Consider the following 23,597-nt stretch of genomic DNA (forward strand, 5'->3'; position numbering starts at 1 on the left):
CTACAATGGATGATTGCCTGCATATATGTGTCAGAATCTGTAAGAGCCAAAGAGAGAGTACTTGGTGTTCAAAGAATGATTACAAGGTCACATCACATGCAGATGATGCGAATTTCTTTTTAAGGAAACCTTAGTTCATCTCTGATAAGATTAATGGACATACTAGGAGAATTTGGAAGTGTGTCAGGGCATAAGCTCAATCAAACTAAATCAGAGCTTTTAGGAATTAACATGGAGTTGTATAACAAAGATGAAATACGGCAAGTGAACAAATTAAGTGGAAGGTTAAAAACATCAAATACATCAGAGGAAAATTATCCAGGGATGTTCAAAGATCTGTTCAAAGTTAACACTGACCCCTTAATGATTGCAAAAAATCAAAAGATGCACCCGAGATGTAGTGGTTAAAATGACACCTTTTGCCAATATTTCTACTATGCTTCTTGAGCAAACACAGTGTCACAAATCACCACAGAAAGAGCTCAACTTGGTTAAATGTAGTATAAACCAATATATTCAGGATTACAAAGCTCTGGGAATAAAAGTGGGAACGTTGAAAGAGAAGGCCAAGGAAAGCTGTGGAGGGCAGGGGTGTGGCAATTCAATATACTTCCATTCAAACTATTAGGATTGCAAAATCTTGAGTGCTTTGTGCCACTGGCTGGAGCCAAGTGAATTTAATAAACGCAAGAGCATTGGGAATGAGCCATGCTAGGGAATAAAGACAGTTTGAAGGTGAATGTAAGTAAAGCTTGATGTGAAACACAGTTATACATGTCTTGGGCAAAGTTTAAGAGTGATCTGACCCAATCCCCATCTCTCATAGTCTTGGTGATTTAACACAAATACTGCACAGAAGCTAGGAGAATTAGCAGCTTCTCTAATTACATAGTAGGTAGCATACCTGTCTTAATTCTATGATGAGCCTACAGGTAACAGATTCACTGCATGTAAACCTTTGACTTTTCATCTGCTGTGACCCATCTCTTATCTGCATTCTTATCTTTTCCATGTTTTTATGAGTGCTACTACAGGTATATTTAGATTTTGTTGGTTGTGAAAAAGTTGCCAGTCACCTTGGACATCTTTTTTAAATGAAAAGGAATGCAATGGATATTTTAAATAAATAATGGAATGGAATTAAAAACGAAATGCACCATCAACCATCTACCCTCACACACATGTATTTTTAAGTCTTTCAAGTCTTGAGGACTGAGAGAGAAAACGTGAATAACAGGAAAAACCTAACTTCATTTTTGACATAATTTGCTTACACTGAACAACACAGCAAAGGGCAGCTCACCCACAAAATTATAATGCTTTGATAAATTTGTTGCCATAACAGGACAAATTCTGTTGAGAGACCAGCTGCCTTGACTTTCCTTCTCCCTCATCCATCACCTAGAAGAATTGCTCCATCCTAGCTGGTTGTTAAAAGGACTGTAACTTTAAGAAATTGTGCTGGAGTTTTTTTTGCTCTCCCCCTTTCTTTTTTTTCTTGTTGTGTCTTTTAGACTGTGAATCAAAGGAGAAGAACGATAGAAGATGAAATGGAAAAAGACAAGCAACAGCACAGTAGAGATATATCTGCAAGATGATTACCATTTTAAGCACTAATGGATTCCCCCCTCCAAAGAAACCTGGGAACTGTAGTTTAAGGGTGCTGAGAGTTGTTAGGAGACCCGCGTACTCCGTACAGTGGTACCCCGCAAGACAAACGCCTCGGAAGACGAAAAACTCGCTAGACGAAGGAGTTTTTCGTTTTCTTAGCCACTTTGCAAGACGCATTTCCCTATGGGCTTGCTTTGCAAAACGAAGCTTGCCCCGCAAGCTCCGGGGATAGCGGCGCGCGCCTTCCCCTCTGTCCCCAGAGATTGCGGGGCAGGCAACGGGGAGAAGCAATCTCCTCCCCGCCGCCCCTTGCTTTAAAACAGGTCTGGGGACAGAGGGGAAGGCGCACGGCGCTTCCCCTGTCCCCGGATGGTCTCCATAGGAACGCATTGATTGATTGATTGATTGATTGATTTTCAATGCATTCCTATGGGAAACCGTGCTTCGCAAGACGAAAAACTCGCAAGAAGAAAAAACTTGCGGAACGAATTAATTTCGTCTTGCGAGGCACCACTGTATTCTTCCCAGAGTTCCCTGGGAACAGGGACAGAATGTTAAAACTCCTTTTGTGACCAGCTCTTATGGAAGATTCGTAACCAGCTGAGCTGAGATTCCCGCCCCCCTTGCACGCAATCCCTGGCTTTGTGAGTAACTCTCTCAGTGTTTCTATTTTCCATTCTTTTCTGTTTCATTGTAGTGTGTATGTATATATGTTGGTGTTCTTTACCACTTCATCACGTTGAGTTGTCAAAATGGCATAGGGGAAATAAGAAACTGGATGCTAAGGAAACTAAACAGATGTAGACTTTAATATATTGTGCTCCACGCATACACACAGAGAGAGAAAGAGGAGAGAGAGAGAGAACTCTACTCTAAAGGCCCTGTCAGTCTACTACAAATGCCGAGAGTAGCCTGTAATTAACTCAGAACGTTCTTGAAAACTGGCTTGGATGGCACATTCACAAACGCAACCTGCCCTATAGCAGCAGCTTGGTAATATTAAAAGGGAAGGCCACTGTTCCCTGCATGCTGACACCTGGAATTCTCACCTTGGCAGCACCTCCTTCCTTACCCTGTAGTCTGCTGGCAGGTGTCCCTTACTGAGCCTGGTCCACTGAGAATGACACTGTGCCATCACGTAGGCTACTTTCAATGTTGCTGTATTGCTGCGGCTTAAGTGGTTCAGTGACTCTTCATCTCAGGGTCATGGCTTTGAGCCCCACATTGGGCAAAGGAGTCCTGCAGGGCAGGGGGTTGGGAGAAGATGCCCCTTGCAGTCCCTTCAAACTCTGCAAATTCTACGATTCTGAACTTCTCCACCCACCTGGAGCAATGGCAAAGCTCCTCCCTGCCTCCCAGCGCCAACAGGATTGTAGCCCTCTGCTTCCATGTGCAGTATCGATCACGGTAAGCCAGTCTCCTGAAAAACGCAGGGCTAAATGCATTTATCCCCCCACCTTCACCCCTGTCCTTTCCAGCAAAATCTCTGAAAATGCCCCCCACAGGTTCGTCAGACAAATGGCTCTGCAAAATGGAGGGGGCCGTTTTCACACCCAACACTAGTACTCAACGCGTCCATGTGCGAGCAGCCCAGTGAGAAGTAATTTGAGATCTTTTGCTCATCACTCAGTCATTTATAACAAATGTTCCCATCAGTGCCATGTACTGCTACAGCCCTGCTAAGAAGTAATTTACTTGGTATGTGCAGAGATGACATAGGTATCCTAGGAATTTGACTATTAGCATTGTCAGGCATTAACGAGATGATATGAAAACAAATGGCAAGCTACTGAGGCTTTTTTTTTTATGATTAACTCCAGGCACTTCATTTGTCTTTTACCTCCTCGCAAAGCCAGAGGAGGAAACGCTTACATTTGTATCCATTCTCCCTCTCCTTCCTTCGTTCCCTCTCGCATCCTACAGCTTTGTTAATCAATTCCTTTATGCAACTGAAGGCCCGTCAACATGAAGAATTAAAGGATATCCACATTTTGTCAGACAAGCAGAGGACGTGGAAATAACTTGATTCATGCTTCGGTTGCACTGTGGCGGTTGCATCCCACTGCCTCCCAGGAAGAACATCACAGCAGAAGGGAAACCAACCTGCTCCATCCATCGGCCAGAGATGGAGCAGTTTCTCCCTCCCTTCCAACTGCCTGTTGTCCCAGGACTGTGTAGCTAAAGGGAAGCACACTCCGCCCCCATCCATCAGCCAATGGCTGCTGGGCTGTATGGGCTTGGGGCATGTTTGTGTGCAGTAATGGCGGGTCCCCAATGGGACTGGCAGGCAGTAGGTCAGCCTTTCTCAACCTGTGTGTCCCCAGATGTTGCTGAACTACAACTCCCATCACCCCTAGCTAGCAAGACCAGAGCTCAGGGATGATGGGAGTTGTAGTCCAACAACATCTGGGGACCCACAGGTTGAGAACTGCTGCAGTAGGTGGAGCCAGAGTCACTGACTGGCAGAGAAACTCATTCAAGTCTTGTTCCCACAAGGATGTGCACACACACACACACGTTTGCAAGAAACTGGAAGCTGGTTTCAGGATTGTTAAATCCAAACGCAGGGTATAAATCTTCTGCAGTTAAATAATCCAATTCTAAATAAGTAAATTAAAACAGCCAGTGCAGAAACTAAATTTTGGGAGACACTTGCTGAGGTTTCTTGGGGGGAAACAAACTGATCAATACAACACACATATATGGACAATATGGAGCTAGATGGACCAATAGCCGGATTTGGTATAAGATGGCTTCATATTGTGATCTCAGAATATTCAGCTTTCAATGTTGTTAAAAAGAACAAAAAATCAGCACCAGATCAGCCCCAACAAATCTACAACATCTGCAGTTTTAGGTTTGCAAACAGAAATCAGGATCAGATGTCTGTCACTGGCTATGAATTGGGTTTTGCTCTGGCCAGTTGCCTTCATTCAAAGGTAGGGTTGCCATACGTCCGAGAAATCCCAGACATGTCCATCTGGGTGGATTTTTACATTTTAAAGGAAACGTCCTGGTTTCTCAGCCTCGGGCTGCTCTGCACACTAGGGCTGCTGCCAGCCCAAGCCTCTTTCCCTGGCTCAGGTTGGCAGTGGCTCAGGCTGCCCTCTTTTTTGCTCTTCAAGGTATGGCAACCCTATTCAAAGGCTAATTGTCTCTTAGGAAAACAGCAGCAATATTATAAGACCATTTATTTTATTATTATTGTGAGTAAAATGTTCTGTTGAGAAATATTGTCTTTACAAATCCATTTATGTATTTTAAGACATTTCTATAAGCCATTCACCAAAAAAAGGTGACAGGGTGGCTTACCAAAAAAAGGGCAATACATAATAAACAACTTTTTTTAATCATAAATAGCATAATTAACAACCCCATAAAACGACTTAAGCCATCAGCCACTAAAAGCCTGGCAAAAAGGTGAGTTTTTACCTGGTGTCTGAAAGAATACAGAGCTGTAGAGAAACACACCAGTGAAAAAACCATTCCACAGACATGACTTTCACAGGCCCTTGCACTGTATACAGTGGTACCTCTGGTTAAGAACTTAATTTGTTCCGGAGGTCCGTTCTTAACCTGAAACTGTTCTTAACCGTACAATTTCTGTTCTCATCCTGAGGTATAGTTCTTAACCCGAGGTACTACTTCTGGGTTAGCGGAGTCTGTAACCCGAGGTACCACTGTACTTCCATTTATTCATAGTCAACTCCCTCCCTCTTTTGCCAAACTAAACATGACACTAAACATATTTTACATTTAAGGCGCACTTTATAAAAATGGAAAAGGCTGTGGTGGAGGAACCCACCAATATAAATGCTGTGACAAAAGGCTAAGGAGAAGCTTAAACTTTCATCTCCGCGACGGTCTCTACTATAATTGTTCCCTCCCCTCCATCACTACGAAAATGGGAGGGAAAACTCGCATTACCACCAATGTCTCTTAAAGCAAGGTAGTAAGTAAACCTGTTCAAAACTGCTTCCAAATGTTGGCTGGCTAAAACAGACAATTACTTCTTGCTCCTCCTTTGCTTCTATACATTGAGAAATCCCTAACTGCTTAGGACTTCTAAGGAGTCACTCAACACTAGGCCAGTTCACACCTGCACTTGGAAAAAACTCAATGGGCACAATGCAAAGAAAGTTAAGTGTGCCAAAGAAACAATTTATGGCAACCAGCTAGCATTAGGGTAGCATGAAGGTTCTGGGTCGAGTCCTATAGACCCTTGTGCTGTGATATCTGGGCCAGGTGGTACTGCCAGCCTTGGGCTCAATGGTCTCCTTTTCACCAGCATTAGGCTCAGAGTCAGGAACCTGGTTTGGTTCCTTAGCTGGCAACGCTATAGACCTCAACTCAAGTCACTGCTGGACTCTGGTGTCATGACACTCCAGTATTTCCCAGCCATACCTGTAGATGGCAAGGGTTGAAACTAGAGCCTGTTTTTCATGCAAAACACATCCTCAACCACTAAGCTGCAGCCCTTACCTGCCTTTCTTCCAACTGTGACTGACACACAGAACAAGTTCTATGTGCATGTTTTCACCCTCCCTCTTCAGTAAGATCATTTCTATTCCACAATGTTTGTACTGCCAACAAGAGAAATTAATCTACTGCAGTTTTTCTTTGCTATCCTTCCACCCCAATGCTTAAGTAAGGTTAAAAAGGTAAACGACCTCTGACAGGTAAGTCCAGTCGTGAATGACTCTGGGGTTGCGGCGCTCATCTCGCTTTACTGGCCGAGGGAGCCAACGTTTGTCCACAGACAGTTTCTCTGGGTCATGTGGCCAGCATGACTAAGCCGTTTCTGGCGAAACCAGAGCAGCGCATGGAAGCACACTGTCTTATTTTACTAGCCCAATCAGATTAATATTATCAGGGGCTCAGCTGACTTGATAAAGGGTTTCCTAATTTGTTTTTTAGTATTGACCCCTATCAGTAGGCACTGTGACTCATTCCCTGAACAATTCCTAAAGGAAACAACATCGTATCGCTGCTGTACCTGCTAAAGGTAAAGGGACCCCTGACCATTAGGTCCAGTTATGACCAACTCTGGGGTTGCAGCACTCATCTCGCTTTATTGGCCAAGGGAGCCTGCATATAGCTTCCGGGTCATGTGGCCAGCATGACTAAGCCGCTTCTGGAAAACCAGAGCAGCGCACGGAAACGCTGTACCTACTAGCAATGACTTTATGGGCCATTTTGCACCTTTTGCAAAGGTAAATCCAGATTTGCCACAGAACATGTACTGTATGTTCTATAAGGAGCTGCAGCCAATCACAGCTCCCCATCTTCCTGTCCTTATGTTCACTGAATCCACACTTTATATTTTCAAGTGTAAATCTGAAATGTTTTCTGTGTAGGTTAAAAAAAAAAAGACCATGTGAAACAACCCCAAAGTCAAACAACTGCCAGGCAAGTTTATACCTCAGAGAGCAGTTTGTCCAGTTGTAGTTCTGGCAATAAATTAAGTAAATGTTAGTGAAGCTCCTGGGTTGTTTCGTGAATAACAAAGTCCTGAGACTTAATTTGAGGTTCCTGTGAATTACTAACTATCCAGAGAAGTAGCATATAATACCTTTGGAGTTGCAATTGAGTTAAATTACATATGGCAAGAGAAGATATCAACAGTAAATGTATGGTCTTGTTGCTTCTTCTTTTCTAACAGAAAAGTGAAATAGAAAGGGAATCTGTCTGACCGGCCCAGGAATAAATTAGGATACAGGGTTATTATCATGCACTGTCACACACAAATACTGTAACCTATTCCCTCCTCCCATTTGACATTATCCTTTGTTCCAGTATCATAATCTGTTGCTACGGAAACAACTGTGATGTCAGGCAGCGAGGATTACGGATGCCTTGAACAGATAGGAAAGGTAAATTGGGGAGGTGGGGGACTATACCTACAAACAGCTGTCAGAGAATAGTACTTTCCAAAACCCCAAGTGTTAAGAGGGAAACAAAGCAAAGGCTTTGCATAACCAAGAGTAGAACTCTGTACAAGAAAAGCACTTTTGTGCCATGAACTTTAATTGTGTTTCAAACATTCGCCTCGGTCAGAAGTGCTTTGCAATTTCCCAGAAACCAGTTATTTCCTTAGCCTTATTACTCCCGTGTGCACAAATGCTTTGTGCACCTTTCTGTTCCATGGCTAAGTACTGTGTCACATTTGTATGGGAACTCTTTTCACCCACCAGCACTTAGGAGAGACAAAGCACATATGGAAAATTCAGACCCGGTACAGTATCTGTTTCTGCCAATGAGAGGTTTGGGAGCTTCTGCTGCAAAGTAACACTACTGGAGCGGATTCAGAATCATGAAAACTTTTCTTCCTTCCTTCCCTATGTGATTCATGGCTCTGCTGACAGGTGTGTTTTCGGACCTCATGTAATGGGAGAAAAATCCATATAGGATCCACACTTACCTTTAACCTCGCTCTTTCCAGGAAGGGGGTCTACATTTTAACGCTCCGTGTCTGAGTGTGTTGTTATTATTATTTTGCCCTGAGCTTTGCCTCTGCAAAAATACACTCTTTAAAGCTGAATGAAGCAAATAAAATTTGGTTTGCTCTGATTGAGATTTAAAGAGCAGGTTTTCGCGGGAAAAGCTCAGAAGCAAAAAATGAAATAAAATACGGGCATTCAGACACAGAGCTTAATATTGCGGGCGGTGCCTGGAAAGAATGGGAAAAAGGGAAGTTTGGCTAAGCCCTCAGTCTCAAATTAGTCTTGCCAGCATGGAGGTTTGTATGGATGCAATGAAATCCACGATAGGAATTCAATTTTTTGTTTTACTTAAAATATTTCTATCCATCATACAAGATGGTCCCAAAGTGGGTTACAATTGCAACCAAAAATTCATAACCAGCAATAAAACACAGCACATAAAAAAATCATATATAGCAAAAAAAAAGAAGCCGCTCTAGTGCAAAACAATTGAAGCACCACACAAATATTCCTCCTTGTGTTCATCTTAGCCTTTAGTAAAAGATATTTTTCTATATTTTCTATATTTTTTAGGAGGGTGGGAAGAGGTTGTTATATTCTTTAATGTGTGTTTAAGCTGACTGCAATCTTACACACAAACCATCCCCATTTAACTAAATGGGGCTTACTTCTGAGGAGGCATGCATAGAGGTGCACTTATGGTAAGTGTATTATAAATAGATACCACTATTCTAAAAAATCTATCCTTTAGCTGCCTTTTCACCTGCTAGGAGAGCTTCCCATACCAGATTTCCAAATACCACAATTTAATTATTGGTGCTTCTACCCGATTTCATTTTAACCAGTGGTTGAGAGGAGTTGCAAGTTGTTGTTGTGAGAAGAGACAGGGTGAAACTGGATGCAAACTTTTTTAAAAATAGAAAGAAATACATGCCTTTGCGTCAGATACTTACTTACGTGACTATGGAGAAAGACAGACTAGACAGGCTGACACTCAAAGTAGGAACCATAAACTTCAGAAAACGGGCTGCGGGAAATTTCCACAGCCAATTACTCTTTTCAGAGTATCTCTCCCATAGGGCTAATAAGAATTGATTCCCAGTTGGCATGTCTTAATATGGAGACATAACGTATGGAGCAATTCATAGGACAAAGGTTTCATAGTACAGATTCAGTTCAAGGAAACATCTTCCCTATATTCTGAAGCCTGCCCTATGCTTGTTTACTCAAAAGTAATTCCCTGTGAGTTAAATGGGGATTATTCCCAAATAAATGTGTATTGTACTAAGGCCTTTACTGTCACACAGAGTGACTGCCTGCCTGTTTACTCAGAATAAGTCGCACTGTGTTGGGCGGAGCTCAGGTAAGTATGGACAGCTTTGTTGAGTTTTACAGTGCAGAGTCAGAAACAGCTTCGTCTCTCCATTCCGTCTCCTTTCCTCATTAACTGTTCTTTAAATGTGTTCAGTTTCTTATCCTTTCCGTGTGTTCTTTCCTCTCACTAAATTACAGCATCAGGCTCCTAATTATAGTTCTAAATCTTTTAAATGAGAATCTTCTGTATGTAAATTTCATGAGTAATACCTAGAAGGGATTCACCTGTTGTCTGGGTAGCAACTACATTACATGTTTTGGTGTTAGAGTTGAGTGAACTGAGAGCCAGTGTAGTGTAGTGGTTAAGAGCGATAGACTCGTAATCTGGGGAACCGGGTTCGCATCTCCACTCCTCCACATGCAGCTGCAGGGTGACCTTGGGCTAGTCACACTTCTTTGAAGTCTCTCAGCCCCACTCACCTCACAGAGTGTTGTGGGGGAGGAAGGAAAAAGGAGTTTGTTAGCCACTTTGAGACTCCTTCGGGTAGTGATAAAGCGGGATATCAAATCCAAACTCTTCTTCTATTATTCTATTTCTAGGAACACGGGAAACTGACTTATACTGAATTAGACCATTGGTCCATCTAGCTCAGTAGTGTCTCTATGGATGGAGATCTCTCACAGCCCTTTCTGCACATTCTGGGGATTGGACTTGGGGCGTTGTGCGTGCAAAGCAGATGCTCTACCCCTGAGCTACAGCCCTTTCTTTGGAGCAGAAAGTGGCTTCCTATTGTCGTCTATCATGTTTTGCAATGCAGGGACTTCCCGGCAGACAACAGAAACATTTCCTCATGTTTTCTCTATCTGAGGTTTATGAATGTGGCAAGCCAGAAGGTCAATGCAACAGCAGCAGCACCCGAGTTTTTGGTACAGTGCTTATTTAAACTATGACACTGCAAATCTAAAATCAGTTAAATCTCTTTCCTATTGTATATTCTAGTATCCAGCTGGCTCTCTGTCCCACACCCCATGACTAGGTAAGGTAGGAATAAAGGCAGAAGCAGGAATAAGGTTGCATCTGTACAATATAATGGCTAGCTGTAAACCTGGTCTCTTACTATGATGCTCCTCTTTGCTGGGTCTGGTCTTCATCTTTTCTAGCCTCTATTAATGTTGACCTTGCTTTACTTTGTTAAGTGGACATCTTCAACTGATAGTGTCCACATTTGGATGATCCTATCTTGGCTTAATAGCCTGCTGGCCACACACGGAGTCCATTTGTTTCCCTGTTTGTATGCCTGTGCAAGTGAATAAACTGGGGAGCCTTTCATAAACTATAGTTATCCATTTTGTCCAAACCAGGTAACTATGGCTTCAGATGAAGCCAGGATTTTAAGCCATGGTTTTAAGTTGGCTTCATATCCTGGTTTGTTTCAAAGTCATTAACCATAGTTTCCCAGTTCTGAAAAAATATGAGAAACTATAATAAGTGGAAGACTTATTGGTTTGCTTGCTGGTTTGTGTAAAGGGGTTGTGTGCGTGCCTAAAAGGTTCTTTTTTGTCTTGGTTTATTATGTCCAAAATACATCTGAATGCAGACAGTGATTTAACTAGGACCTCATGTTAGTGTACAGCCAAAGGTAGGAACTTGAATCTACTTTTCCAGCTCTAAGTCTGGCTTCTTACACACTGGCTATCTTTCCTGAAAGTGACCTTCATTTTGACCTTATGTAAATATTTGACTAGGGAGCCCATACTTCCAACCTGGGCCTTGGCAGGTTCAGAGACTGTGCCTCACACAACCCTACAATACTCAGTAGTCAAACCATGTATTGGAAGTGGGGCATTCCTATCTCTCATCTTGCCAATGTCAGGCACTTTGCACAATTTACAGAAATTACAGGTATTAATTCCACAAGCCGCCCACATACGAGCCTACTGACTACTGTTGCTAAAAATATGCTGCAAATCGCAATAAAAGTTGTCAAGGAGAAGCAGTAAGCAAAGGAGAGAGAGAGAGAGATGCCAAAACTAAAACGTAATATAATAATCTGTCTCTAATACAAAGATTAAAGCACACAGACATCCCCTGACACACCCACAGGGCCCGGAAGGCTGCTGAATCCAAGCTGTGGTTGGTGGAATAGATTACCAAAGAACAGCTGAAACTCACCCCAAGACAAAAGGCAACCAGGAACTTGTAAGGCAACTCAAGTCCTTCTGAAACCTCTTTATACAATGAATGAGACTAAAGCAGAACACAACTCTTTGCTCTTAGGTGGCCATAAAGTCGTATTCATAGATTTTCTTCACCAAACTTCCGTCTGGATTCAAAAGAGTTTACCTGTCTGGAATACCTCCAGACTCACAGTAATGTTAGTGGAACACGTTTTATGTGCCAGAATCCCAAAATAAGCAAAAAAGCTGCAACTTCTGCTGAACACACCTGCATACTCTAGCAATGAAAGTGTTTCTCATCACAATATGGGTGTGTGAGAAAGAAAACAGGGAAGCATAATGCATTGTGATTGACAAGCAATCTTGACTTAAAATACATTTTGGATGCTATTAGGTTGATGCAAACATACCACTTACCCAGGGTTAGTACTACTCCTGGTTTGTTGCCCTAACCCTGGTTCAGTGAAACCATCATTTAGATTGCTGAAACAGGCCCTTACCCTCCTTCCCAGTTGTGTGTGTGTGTGTGTGTGTGTGTCAGAAGACCCCAGAAGAGAACAAATCGTTGTAAGTTATTATGGCCACAGGGGGCCTATGTAAATATGGAAAAACAAAGCAAGCAAACCTATATGTGCAAAACTAGAGTGCTTCCTTCCTGTTCTTGAGAACAAAATTCCTCACTTCCATAAAACAAGTCCCTCTTCCCGTTCCTTGTAGCAACATTTTCCTATACTAATGGAAACTTCCTCTATCTATGAACACAAGGTACAGAGCCAGTAAGTGAAGCGTATTGCAAGAGGCCCTCCCTTCTCAGGTTATGTGCAAAGGGTCACTTTGTCCTACTTGATGTAAATCAAAATGGTTTTACTGAAAACTGGCCTATTGATTTTGAAAGGGCCATTGTGATCATCTAGTATAAGCCTATTGGATTTTGCACCACACTTGCTGCATCATGCCAATATATTTTCAGCTCTTGATTAAGAATAAGGCAGCTAAAAATCCAAAGCATGCCCCATTAGCTTCAGTTTGCCTTTCCGGTTTATTTTTTGCTGCATCTGTTTTATACCCTTCTGTTTATCTTCTTTGGAAAAAAAGAGCATTTATCAGAAATGCCCGATTATCTGAATCCATTGCATATCCACCACGCAGCCCTGTAACAACATCCTGCTCTGTAAAGAGAGCTCCTGTTTACCTAAACATCCGGCTCATGGCTGCTTTAAATGGGCTCCAGGCAACCAGAACACCATTTGGTAGGCAGGCAGATTTAACAAACAGACAAATATACAAAGCATATTTCAAATGTGCAAAGGGCTTCACATACATATGCAATGTTGCTCCTATTCTGAGTATAACCACTGAAGAGACCTGATTAACCAGGTCCATTGATTTCAATGGCCCTATGAACCATACAGTCCTGCCAACCTAGCAGTTCGAAAGCACGTCAAAGTGCAAGTAGATAAATAGGTACCGCTCTGGCAGGAAGATAAACGGCGTTTCCGTGCGCTGCTCTGGTTCACCAGAAGCGGCTCAGTCATGCTGGCCACATGACCCGGAAGCTGTACGTCAGCTCCCTCGGCCAGTAAAGCAAGATGAGCGCCGCAACCCCAGAGTCGGCCACAACTGGACCTAATGGCCAGGGATCCCTTTACCTTTACCTATGAACCATACAACGTGGTTAGACACAGCTTACAGCTTTTACAGCAGCCCTTTAATGAAAGGCAGGATTATTATCCCCACACATTGTTGAAACTGATGGGGATTTATTATTTATTTATTCTGTTATCATTTATTCTGTTATCACCAGGTTGGGCATCGCTTTCCTTTTCGGTGAAGACAGAGGCAAAGTAGGTGTTGAGTAGTTTCACTTTTCCTCTGTCACCCAATAGTATTTCTCTGTTTTTCCCACACAGAGGACCTACCACTTGCTTGTTCTTCCTCTTACATCGGACATAGCTGAAGAAACATTTTTTTTATTATTAATTTTAACCTCTCTTGCAAACCTGAACTTTTTCTGAGCTTTAGCCAGCCTGTTTTTCCTTCTGCAACTGTTGGCTACTGCAAGGTGTGTACGCAAAGAAATTCAGCGCGGGGATCAATAACAAATCCCATTACAATAACAATTGATTTAAGCTTTCATTGTTGCAAACGCAGTAACAACGGCAACATACAATTTCCATAAACAAAGAAAAAAACCCCTAAACTATAAAATTATAACTGTATAATCTAATAATACCGAATTATTCGATTATAAAATCAGGCCACACATCAGCTGAAGACATTTTGGCGGCAAGTCTTCCTTAGCAGCTGAAAAGTTCAATTATGGAGCAAACTTAGGAATCCTCCTTTGTTTCCAAAAGCTGCAGTATAGATCTTCCTCTCTTAAAATAGCCTCATTTCCCTCATTCATTCATATTTCCACAGTTCAAATGTATAGCCACCTATATCCATAGACAGTTGCCAATTCCTGTCCAAAACTGGAGAAAAATGAAATTGCGTTCAATTGCACCAAAGTGACTGCATCTCACCCAGAAGGCTGCAAGGCTAAGCTTTTATCAAGACTGGCTCGCCACCTAAACAGCAGTTTCTCGCTTTGCACAGGAGACTTTAGTGGTAGAGCACTTCCTTTGCATGATAAAGACGCAAGTTCAACCACAGGAACCTCCAGCAAGGGTTGGGTTGGGCAAACATTGAATCTGAGGAGTTGCTACCAGCTCCTAAAGATGGGACAATACTGAGCTGGAGGGACCAACTGTGTGACTCAGTATATTGTACTAGTTTCCTCTGTTTAGGTGCTGTGTGAGAGCTCTGTCCAAGACCTTGGAGAGCTACAGAGTCAAGTCTGCATTCCCCAACCTGCTTGCTCTCCAGATGTTCCCATCAGCATCAGCCAGCATAGCCAAAGGACAGAGGTGATGGGAAGCAATTATCTGGGATTTCAAGGCCTTTCTTGCACAGTCAGTTTAGAAAATTTAGAACAAGAGAACCTTAACAAATTAAAGAGGGAAATTAAGGAAAAGCTGGAGGGGTATAAGAAAATTAAGCTTTCGTGGTTTGGAAAAATACAGTGGTACCTCGGGTTAAGTACTTAATTCGTTCCGGAGGTCTATTCTTAACCTGAAACTGTTCTTAACCTGAAGCACCACTTTAGCTAATGGGGCCTCCTGCTGCCGCCATGCCGCCGGAGCATCATCCTGAAGCAAAGTTCTTAACCTGAGGTACTATTTCTGGGTTAGCGGAGTCTGTAACCTGAAGCGTACGTAACCTGAAGCGTATGTAACCCAAGGTACCACTGTAGCGATAATTAAAATGAAAATTTTGTCTAGAATAATTTTCTTATTTAGAGTGTTACCAATTAAGATAAACATAAGATAAAGGGTTGGCAAGGTATGATTTGTAATGGGAATAAGAAATATAGAATTAATAAAAGAAGATGGTATAAACCCCAGAAAACAGGTGGACTGGATCTCCCCAACATAAAGTTATATTATATAGAAAATCAGTTAAGATATATCATAGATGGGATAACAGAAGAAGAGTTAGAATGGTTAGAGAGTGATACATAAGAAATGAAGGAGAAGTTAGTGAATATATTTTTTATCAAACCAAATAGGCAATGGTGGCAGAATATTGAAAATCCCTTATTAAGAAACATCATTGAGATATGGGCGAAATATAAAGGAACACTGATACCAGTAAATTCCCCACTAACTCTGGTGGTGATGATAGAAGACTTCCCAGTAAATTTAAAAAAGGAAATTGAAAAAGAAGCAAAAGAGAAGAAAATACATAGAATAAATGAATGGGTGGAGAAAATGAGAAGCCAAGAACAAATTAGAAAAGCTCAAACAAGAAGTAAAATAACTTGGTTTAACTTTATACAACTGGAACAATGGACAAAGAAGTGGTTAAGGGGAAACAAGAACTGCAAAGAACAAGAACTGCAAAGAACATGCAAAATTGGGGGGGGGAGATTATTAAAAGGGGAGATAAAGAAGAAAAGATAGGTATAAAAGGGGAAACCAGTGAAATTTATAAAACAGTAGAAATGGAGGATCAACAAGATCAATTAAAAGAGTTGTGGGAAAAGAAGACAACAGGGCAAATAATCAAAGCTGGGGGAAATATGGGAGAAACACACTTTGAAAATGTTGTCTATAAGGATAAAAGAAAATTAGTATAAGTTAGCATGGAGATGGTCTTTAACACGAGTAAGATTAAATCAAATAAACAAGGAATATTCAGTGTAATGTTGGAGGGGAGGCCAGGAAACAGGTACTTATGTTCACATGTGGTGGGGGTGTAAATAAGTCCAGAGGTAGCATTGTTATCAATTTACGATGGGGTGGAAGGTTCTCAGGCTATGAAGGACTTGCTCACAGATTTATTGATAGCTGGGATGTAAAAGGGGCAAGGTGAATATAAAATAGAAGAATGGTATAAAGAGGTGTGGGATATAGCCATTAATGATAAATTAACATGTGCTAATAAGGTAAGATGGGGACTATTCAGGAAAAATGATTTTGAGGAGATATGGAAGGTATTTGTATAATTTGTACTGTTAAAACGGACAGGAGTTAAACCATCGCAAGAGGTATTGAAATTTTGGGAGGTTGGGTAGTTATAACGTAATGGTCTCAGGGGCAGGGGACACCTTTTTATTTTTATTTGTTTATTATTATTACTTTGTTTTTAAAAAAGTAAAAAAAAAAAGATTGGCATAATGGGCCCATAAAATAACAGCGACTCAGTCCCTTTTGTGTGTAAATGGAAGATTGCTGGGAAAAGGTGGCTTCTCCCAGATTACATCCACCTTTTATCGATAGCATTGTCATTAACACGTCCAATTAACAGCATTGGCATCCTGCAGTGACGATACCAGCCTTCTAGGAGTTCTGCTATGTACAGAAGCTGAGAATAGCATTGATCCAACACATCAGTAACCTAGCAGCATCTGATTCTTGGAGGAGCTAGAACTGAAAAAACTTTTGTTATTGAAAGTAAGCTGAGAAGCAATGAGTCTCACTGTAATTAGAACATCGTCTGTAATGAGAAAATACAGCTCTTCCTGCTCCAGCTCCAAAGAATGTGATCTGCAATACAGGGAGGAGGAGATGATGGAAATAAATCCTTCACTGCGATCGAAGTCCAGTTGACCAGCCTCTTTAATGCAAGGCAGATTAAGATCCTTAATATTTTGCATTGATTTTAGCGCTCTGGACAAAGATGCTCCCCCAAGAGGTTGTAATGGCCAACAACTTCCATGGCTTTAAAAAAGGTTTAGACAAATTCATGCTAGATAAAGCTATAAATGGCAACTAGCCATCTATGTTCTGCCTCCTCTGTTTGAGGCCAGTTCCTGGGAATCACAACTTGCACTCAGGTCCTGCTCGCAGGCCATAGGCATCCAGTTGGCCAATGTAAGAACAGGATGAGGAGCTGGGGGCCCTTTGGCCTGAACCTTCAGGGCCATACTAATTCCTAAAGGTATTAGTATGTGTACAGGTAGAATCTGGGCAATATTTCTACTGCTTCGTTCTCAGTGTAGGGAACAATGGGAACATGAACACGTTATCACATCAACCTGAGAAACTGGCATGTGCCACCCTAGGAGTCCTGCCTTTTCAAGTAAGCATGTTTCTTCACTGGTAGGCTATGGATGTATCTGATCAGGCTTAAGCAAAAGGGTTGTTTGGCAGAGTCTCAAGCACAGTGGTTAACAGGAGTGAGCTGAAAATGCCCCATTCGAAGCTCAGTTCAACCATGAACACATTGGGCACCCTTAGGTCACAATCTGTCACTCTCAGTCCTCACATCTCAAACATATGGATTATAATTCCAGCCTACCTTACAATGCTGCTGTAAGAATGGCCAAAGCACATAGTACATGCATTTTTAGCTAATCTGCACAGTGAGAAGAAATGGTTCATTTACCAGCAGGTGATCACCATTAAAAATATTGGAATGCTTCATAAGTATCCAAAGACTCCTATGTGCTCCTATGCTCAGGGAAACTAAGCACTGCAGTGCTGAGGGTTTTGTACTTCTTATAGCCTCAGGTTATATACGCTTCAGGTTACAGACTCTGCTAACCCAGATATATTACCTTGGGTTAAGAACTTTGCTTCAGGATGAGAACAGAAATCGTGCTCCGGTGGGGCGGCGGCAGTGGGAGGCCCCATTAGCTAAAGTGGTGCTTCAAGTTGAGAACAGTTTCAGGTTAAGAACGGACCACCGGAACGAATTAAGTACCTAACCCGAGGTGCCACTGTACTAATTGTTGGGTACAATCTACCTGTAGGGTTTCTCTTCCAAGCCCTTTTCCTAATGTTAAGACTGTTTATATTGTGGCCCCAAACAGAAGGTTTTGTTCTCAATGATAGGTATGATTTGGAGCACTTCAGATGAAGACCTACTACTGCAAGCTCTAAAGGCATAACAGCCTATGCCAGGGATAGGGAACCTCTAGATTTTGTTGACTCTAATCAGCCTCAGCCTCAGCCCGCAACAGCATTAGTCAAGGACGATGGGAACTGTATTTCAACAACATGCAGAGGGCCACAGGTTGCCTGTTCCAGGTTTACACTGTGATTCCCAAGGGCCTCTTCACACATAACATTTTTTAGTATAAACTGAAAGGCATATACCAAGAAAATGTAATGTGTGAATGTGCCAAATGTACTTTTTGGAAACAAATGTATTAAAAGAGGAAAACCATCAAGAACATGGTTAGCTGTAGGTGTATATTTGGTAGCACGCCCACGTTTGCTACTACGTTAACATGTGGAATATTCACAAATTAAGACTAAAAACCAAAGAGCAAGCCTGGGTCTAGTATTTCCCATTAGTCATGTGATTTCCTGAAAAGAATATTCAGATGAGAGGCATATTCCTGAGCAGCATTTAAGAACCACACTGAAGGTTAAACTCTTGTTCATGGTGCAGAAAGCAGCCTTAATTTACATGCCTAATTTCTGGAGATTTTCCGTTCCTAAATTTAAATTGCAGCCCACTTTTGCTGAGGACATGGCCTGGCTGATTCATCCCAGCGGACTTGTTTCTGTGTGCTTTCTGTAGAAGAAGTGAACTGATCCAGCATCAATTGTCAGCCTCTCTTTTTAGCAGTCCTAGCACAAGCACACCATCAGCATTGTGGAGGGAACATAAGCAGCAAGGAAATGGCAGAGCAGTACTTGGATAAAAGAGCCCACATCCAGTGACAAATATGTACAGGGGCCTTGGCTCAGTGGTAAGCACATGATTTGCGGATGCAAAGTGACAGCTTCCATGGGATTAGTTAGCAGGTCGATGGGAAGACCTCTGCCCAAGGCCCTGGAGAACCTGCTGTCTACTAGAGTTCTAAGGCTTCCAGTGTCTCATGAATGAAACTCATTGAAATCAATGAAACAAGCTTGGCTAATCTTAATTAACTTGCCTTCCCTTCAATTTCATCATAACTCAAGAGTGACCAAGGGCTGGTTCATATATACATGGGCATCCGGGTTTTTCTCTCTGCACTTGTTGGGCCCAATTCACACATGCATGTACATCATCAAGTGATGGCTTGCATGTCAGAATGGACCATGGGAGAGACCGATTCTGTATCTCCTTGCATCATCTAAAACACAGGCGCTTTTTCCTGGCATCACCCATGCACTCTTCCAGGGTAGGAAACGCAAGTGATCTGTGTGCGTCGAGGAACCAGACCTGAATGAGCGGCGGCAGGAAGTGTCAAGTGACTGTGCTGTTGTCGGGGAGGAGATAAGGAATCTTCTGTCTGTGGTAATGCCCAATTCACACATGCAAGAACCCACTGTCACAGCACATGTGATCTGGGCTCAACTTTCTCTGGATTGGGGTCAAAGTCAGGGCCCACCCAAGACATTTTGCAACCTAAGGAGAGGGATAACATGAAGTCCTCCTCAATTCCACTTACAGAAGCCTCCTGGACTGGGCACTGACTCTTGCTTTAACATGGGTGATGAGGAGATAACTTCATGATACCTTACGATACTGTAATATAGCTTAGGGGCCCCAGGGAAGGAGGTCCCTAACACCTCAACATTTTGCCGCCACATGCAGCTCACCAGCATCTGCATTATAAGGCAACTACCTCATGCTGTTCAATGGTAGGGCCGGCCATGCCACATCCAGTGCATAATGCTGGAATTCTTGGTGTGAGAAGGGTAGGGAGAGACAGAATGTTTCTCTCTCTCTCTCTCTCTCTCTCTCTCTCTCTCTCTCTCACACACACACACACACACACACACACACACACACAAAAGCCCCTCTCCCAAATTCAGCCAAATCATGTCCTTCTCTATAGCTTTCTCAAAATAATGGCTATGAAGCTGACAGAAAGGGGAAGGCGCTGTAATTCAAACCGAGAGCCACCACCAAGGGTATCCAAAAGCCAGTGTGGCATAAAAGTTAAGAGAGTCAGACTAGGACAGGGGAGACCTGGGTTCAAATCGCCTCTCAGCCATAAAGCTCACTGAGTGACCTTGGGCCACTTTCGATCTCTCTCTCTCTCTCTCTCACTCTCTCTCTCTTGTTCTATCGCAGCCTAACCTTACTTTGCAAAATGGGAGGAAATGGGGAGAGGGAGATTAAAGTGTGTCAGTGTGAGCTGTTGGGATAAGGGAGGAGTGAAAGCGAAATACGCAGTAATTTTAAAAACGCAGATCTAAAATAACCTGCTCCCATCCCTGCCCATTCAATACAGCCTTGCAGTATTTTCCATTCACGTGCAACTTTCTTTCCTAGAGTAGACCGCTGCCACCAAATGGTCCAGCAGAGGGCGCTTTAGGGAGGTATTTAAAGAGAAACCTTTCTCTCTTTTTTTTTAACACGCCAGGCTGTTCTAGTTGCTGCAGACTATGCCCCCCCGCGCCGCCCCCCAATACAGTTTTTAATCATATAAATGCCACTCTCGACTGGCAGACTTTTCCAGCAACAGCATCTCTCCCCCCCCGCCTCCCCTTTAATGGAGACAAGCGAGCTTTATACTTTATTAATTATTTTTCTCTGCTTTCTTTTTCTTTCCCCCCAGTGGTTACCTTTTGACCTGAAAGGTTCGCCATCTGGAATTTGGGTGTGTGTGTGCAATCATACAGTTTTTTTTTTTTGCTTTCCGCAGAAATCTATCCATGTGCGCATAAATATATATATATATATATCCCGCGAACGCAACAATAAATACATTAATTCATTAGCAGCAACCCAAAACGCACGGAGACGTCGCACTATTCCAGACTCCCACCCTTTTATTTATTTTTTTTGCCACCTCGGATGCCATCAAGCCTTCAAGATCGGCAACTTCGCAACATCGAGGAAACCGGCTGTTAGGGGTGCGGAGGAAACCCGGCTCTCCCAACTTACGCTGGTTTCCCGTAAGTTTTATCGCCCTCTTTCCGCGTACGAATAAATAAAAATAAAAAGTACTGCTTCACGCACAAAACAGAGAGAGACCGGGGAGGCTCTCCGGGGTTTTGCAGCGAAACCCAGCTCTTTGCTAATTAACAGGATCGGGCCAGGCCATTATTGAATATAGATACAGTAATAGTGATATTAATATAAGGAAACTGGATCCCTTTTGGCCCCCCATTTATGTGACGCTTTTTAATCAATGCCAACCCCCAAGGCGAAGGGAAAGGGCTGAATTATGAAAGCGCAAGGTGATTCAGATTAAGCCGGACTGATTTATTTATTACACTTTTTGGTGGGGGGGGGCAAAATAAAAACCCAAACAGGAAAAAAAACCTTCGTCTGTTTCGATTCCAATGAAAGCGCCTGGCAAGCCAACTTCATGCACTTCTCGGTAACCTCAGTCCCACCCATTCACCCCGGCTTGTTTTAGCTTGAAACTGAAAGAACTACCCAGCCGTCTTTGGGGGAAGAAAATAGGTTGTGGTTGTTGTTTTTTAAAAAAAGCCTCTCTCGACACACGGGCAAATCCACCGATACGTAATTTCGATAATATACCTGTCTGGATCCTTTTCCCGTTTCGTTCTGCTTTTGGAAAAACTATGCAAGCACTAGCAAAGCCTTGCACAACAGCAGAAAAGCACACACAGAAACCCATACACACCGCGGCACCTTTAGAGTATTATTATTATATATATATATATATATATATATATATATTTATATTTATTTATTTATTTATTTATAAAAAGACTTCAAGATGAAGAGTTCGGAAATCAAAATACATTTCTTCTTTGAGGGTGGGCACGCATTACATTATACTATATATATATATATATATATAAATTCTACACACCACCGGCGACTTCACGGCAAAGCCTTGTCAGTTGCATTGTTCCAAGCCGGCACTGAAATAAGACTTTTTTTTTTGCAAAGCACGACCGGCTGGGGAAAGGGGGCATTTTGCATTTGCAGTCCCCTCGGCCATCGGAGGAAGAGAAATACCGAAGAGACCATCGCAAAAGGGGGCGGGGAGAAGGGACAGCAAGCAGCGCTTTAAAAACCCCAGGCAATTCGGTCTTAATAGTAATATGCGTACATACAGATAGAGATATATACAGTATATACTTCACGCGCACCACACAAAGGGGAGCTATTTGACATCTCTCCTTTCCAAGCAATTGCACTCCTATATAATAATTATTGGTGCCAAATCGGTGGTCATCATTTTTTTCCCCTCTCCCCCCTTCTTTTAGCTTGATTTCCCTTTTTCTTTTTTCTTTCAACAACCCCCCACCTAGGAGCCTGGGTCTGAGAGAGAGATGTCTAAGCAGGAAGAGGAATAAAAAGACCCCAGAAGTCTGCCCTTACCTTCGTACATCGGGGCCATCGGTGCAAGGATGTCTGTTATTCATGGCAACGAAAGATAAATGAAGCAGGATTTCAGCCCCCCCCCCTTTTAAACTCAATAGAAATCTGCCATCTTGAGCCTGTGTCTCTCCGAGCAGCCGAAGCGGCCAGCAGCCTCCTGCATATCTGCCGCTTCCAATCCGTCGAGGGGGGCGGAAGACCCACCGAGCCCCCCCATAAAAAAACCACCAGGAAAACAGAAACGCCGCACCGGCAGCAAGCCGAAAAGAGAAGATGTGGGGTTAGGTGGGGGGTGTGGGGGGGTTGGAAGGGGAAGGGAAGGGAGAAATGGGGGTGGGGTGGGGGGCTCGATGCACAGTGAACAGGTCAAGGGAGGGGGAGGGGGCGGCTGGAGGTTTCCCCCCCTGGACTTGGGGATTTTTTTTTCAGGGGGGTGGGGAGGGGGGACTCGAGGGATCCCCCTAAGCTCTCAGCTCAACATGTCTGTCCGCCTGCCGGTGGTGGGGCGTGTGTGAGGAAGGGGGGGTTTCTGCAAAAGTTGCATTAGAGAGGAGAGGGAGAGGGAGACTGAGAGAGCCGGAGACAGAGAGGGAGGGAGGGAGGGAGGGAGGGAAGGGGGAGGAGAGGCGAGCGAGCAACAGCACAGGGAGTTTGCACAATAATCAAGTGCCGATGGCACGGATCGCAGTTTCCCAGAAGGAGGGAGAGAGAGAGAGAGAGAGAGGCATGGAGGGGGGGGGGGAGAGGAAAAAACACACACCCTCTGCTGAGATTATGTGGGATCTTGTTTAACAACACATTTCAATCAGGAGGAGGAGGAGTGGCGAGGGGGGAGCGGGAGGGAGAGAGGGGAAAAGAGAATACATTGCAAGTTGGAGAAGCGGGCTCTCGCCTTTCCTTAAGTTCAGGATGCCTGGCAGAGATGCAAAGGCAGGTGTGACGTTTTCCAGTCGGAAGGCAAGCTGCCCGGGGCAGAGACCTCCTTGTGCGCATTTTGCAAAGCGCCAGGCACACCGTAGGATTTCAACGTGGTTCTCATGGGCTGTGGATCTGGCAGCAGCAGCAGCATTTATTTATTCATTTGAAATATTTATATGGCGCCTGGCCGCCTCTTGTGTTTCAGGGCGGTTTACAAGGCGTGGAGACAATACAATGGGTTGCTGTGGTGGTGGTGTTGTTTGCAACACAGGGTGATTGTGTTTGCCCCTGCCTCTTTCGTTTCCAAATAAGTGTCTTTTTGCATTTTACAGCCTTGTT

The 23,597-nt window shown here is 43.2% G+C and overlaps 1 protein-coding gene across 7 annotated transcripts in view; it reads right to left on the bottom strand.

The window, feature by feature from the left end:
- Positions 1-23,130, bottom strand: part of HIPK2 (homeodomain interacting protein kinase 2) — a 166,983-nt gene extending 143,853 nt beyond the window's left edge. The window contains exon 1 of one of the 7 annotated variants that reach the window (XM_083699995.1): positions 22,341-23,130. In XM_083699995.1, coding sequence (XP_083556121.1) covers positions 22,341-22,359 — 19 coding nt within the window. In that variant the 5' untranslated portion in view covers positions 22,360-23,130. Of the gene's footprint in view, positions 1-21,825; positions 21,998-22,340 lie in introns of those variants that run through there. The other 6 variants (XM_083699998.1, XM_083699999.1, XM_083699997.1 and 3 more) reach the window with 6 other exon arrangements.
- Positions 23,131-23,597: the final 467 nt, after the last annotated feature.

This window comes from Podarcis gaigeae (genome assembly GCF_964106915.1).
Source record: "Podarcis gaigeae genome assembly, chromosome: 10".
NCBI classification, from domain to species: Eukaryota; Metazoa; Chordata; class Lepidosauria; order Squamata; family Lacertidae; genus Podarcis; species Podarcis gaigeae.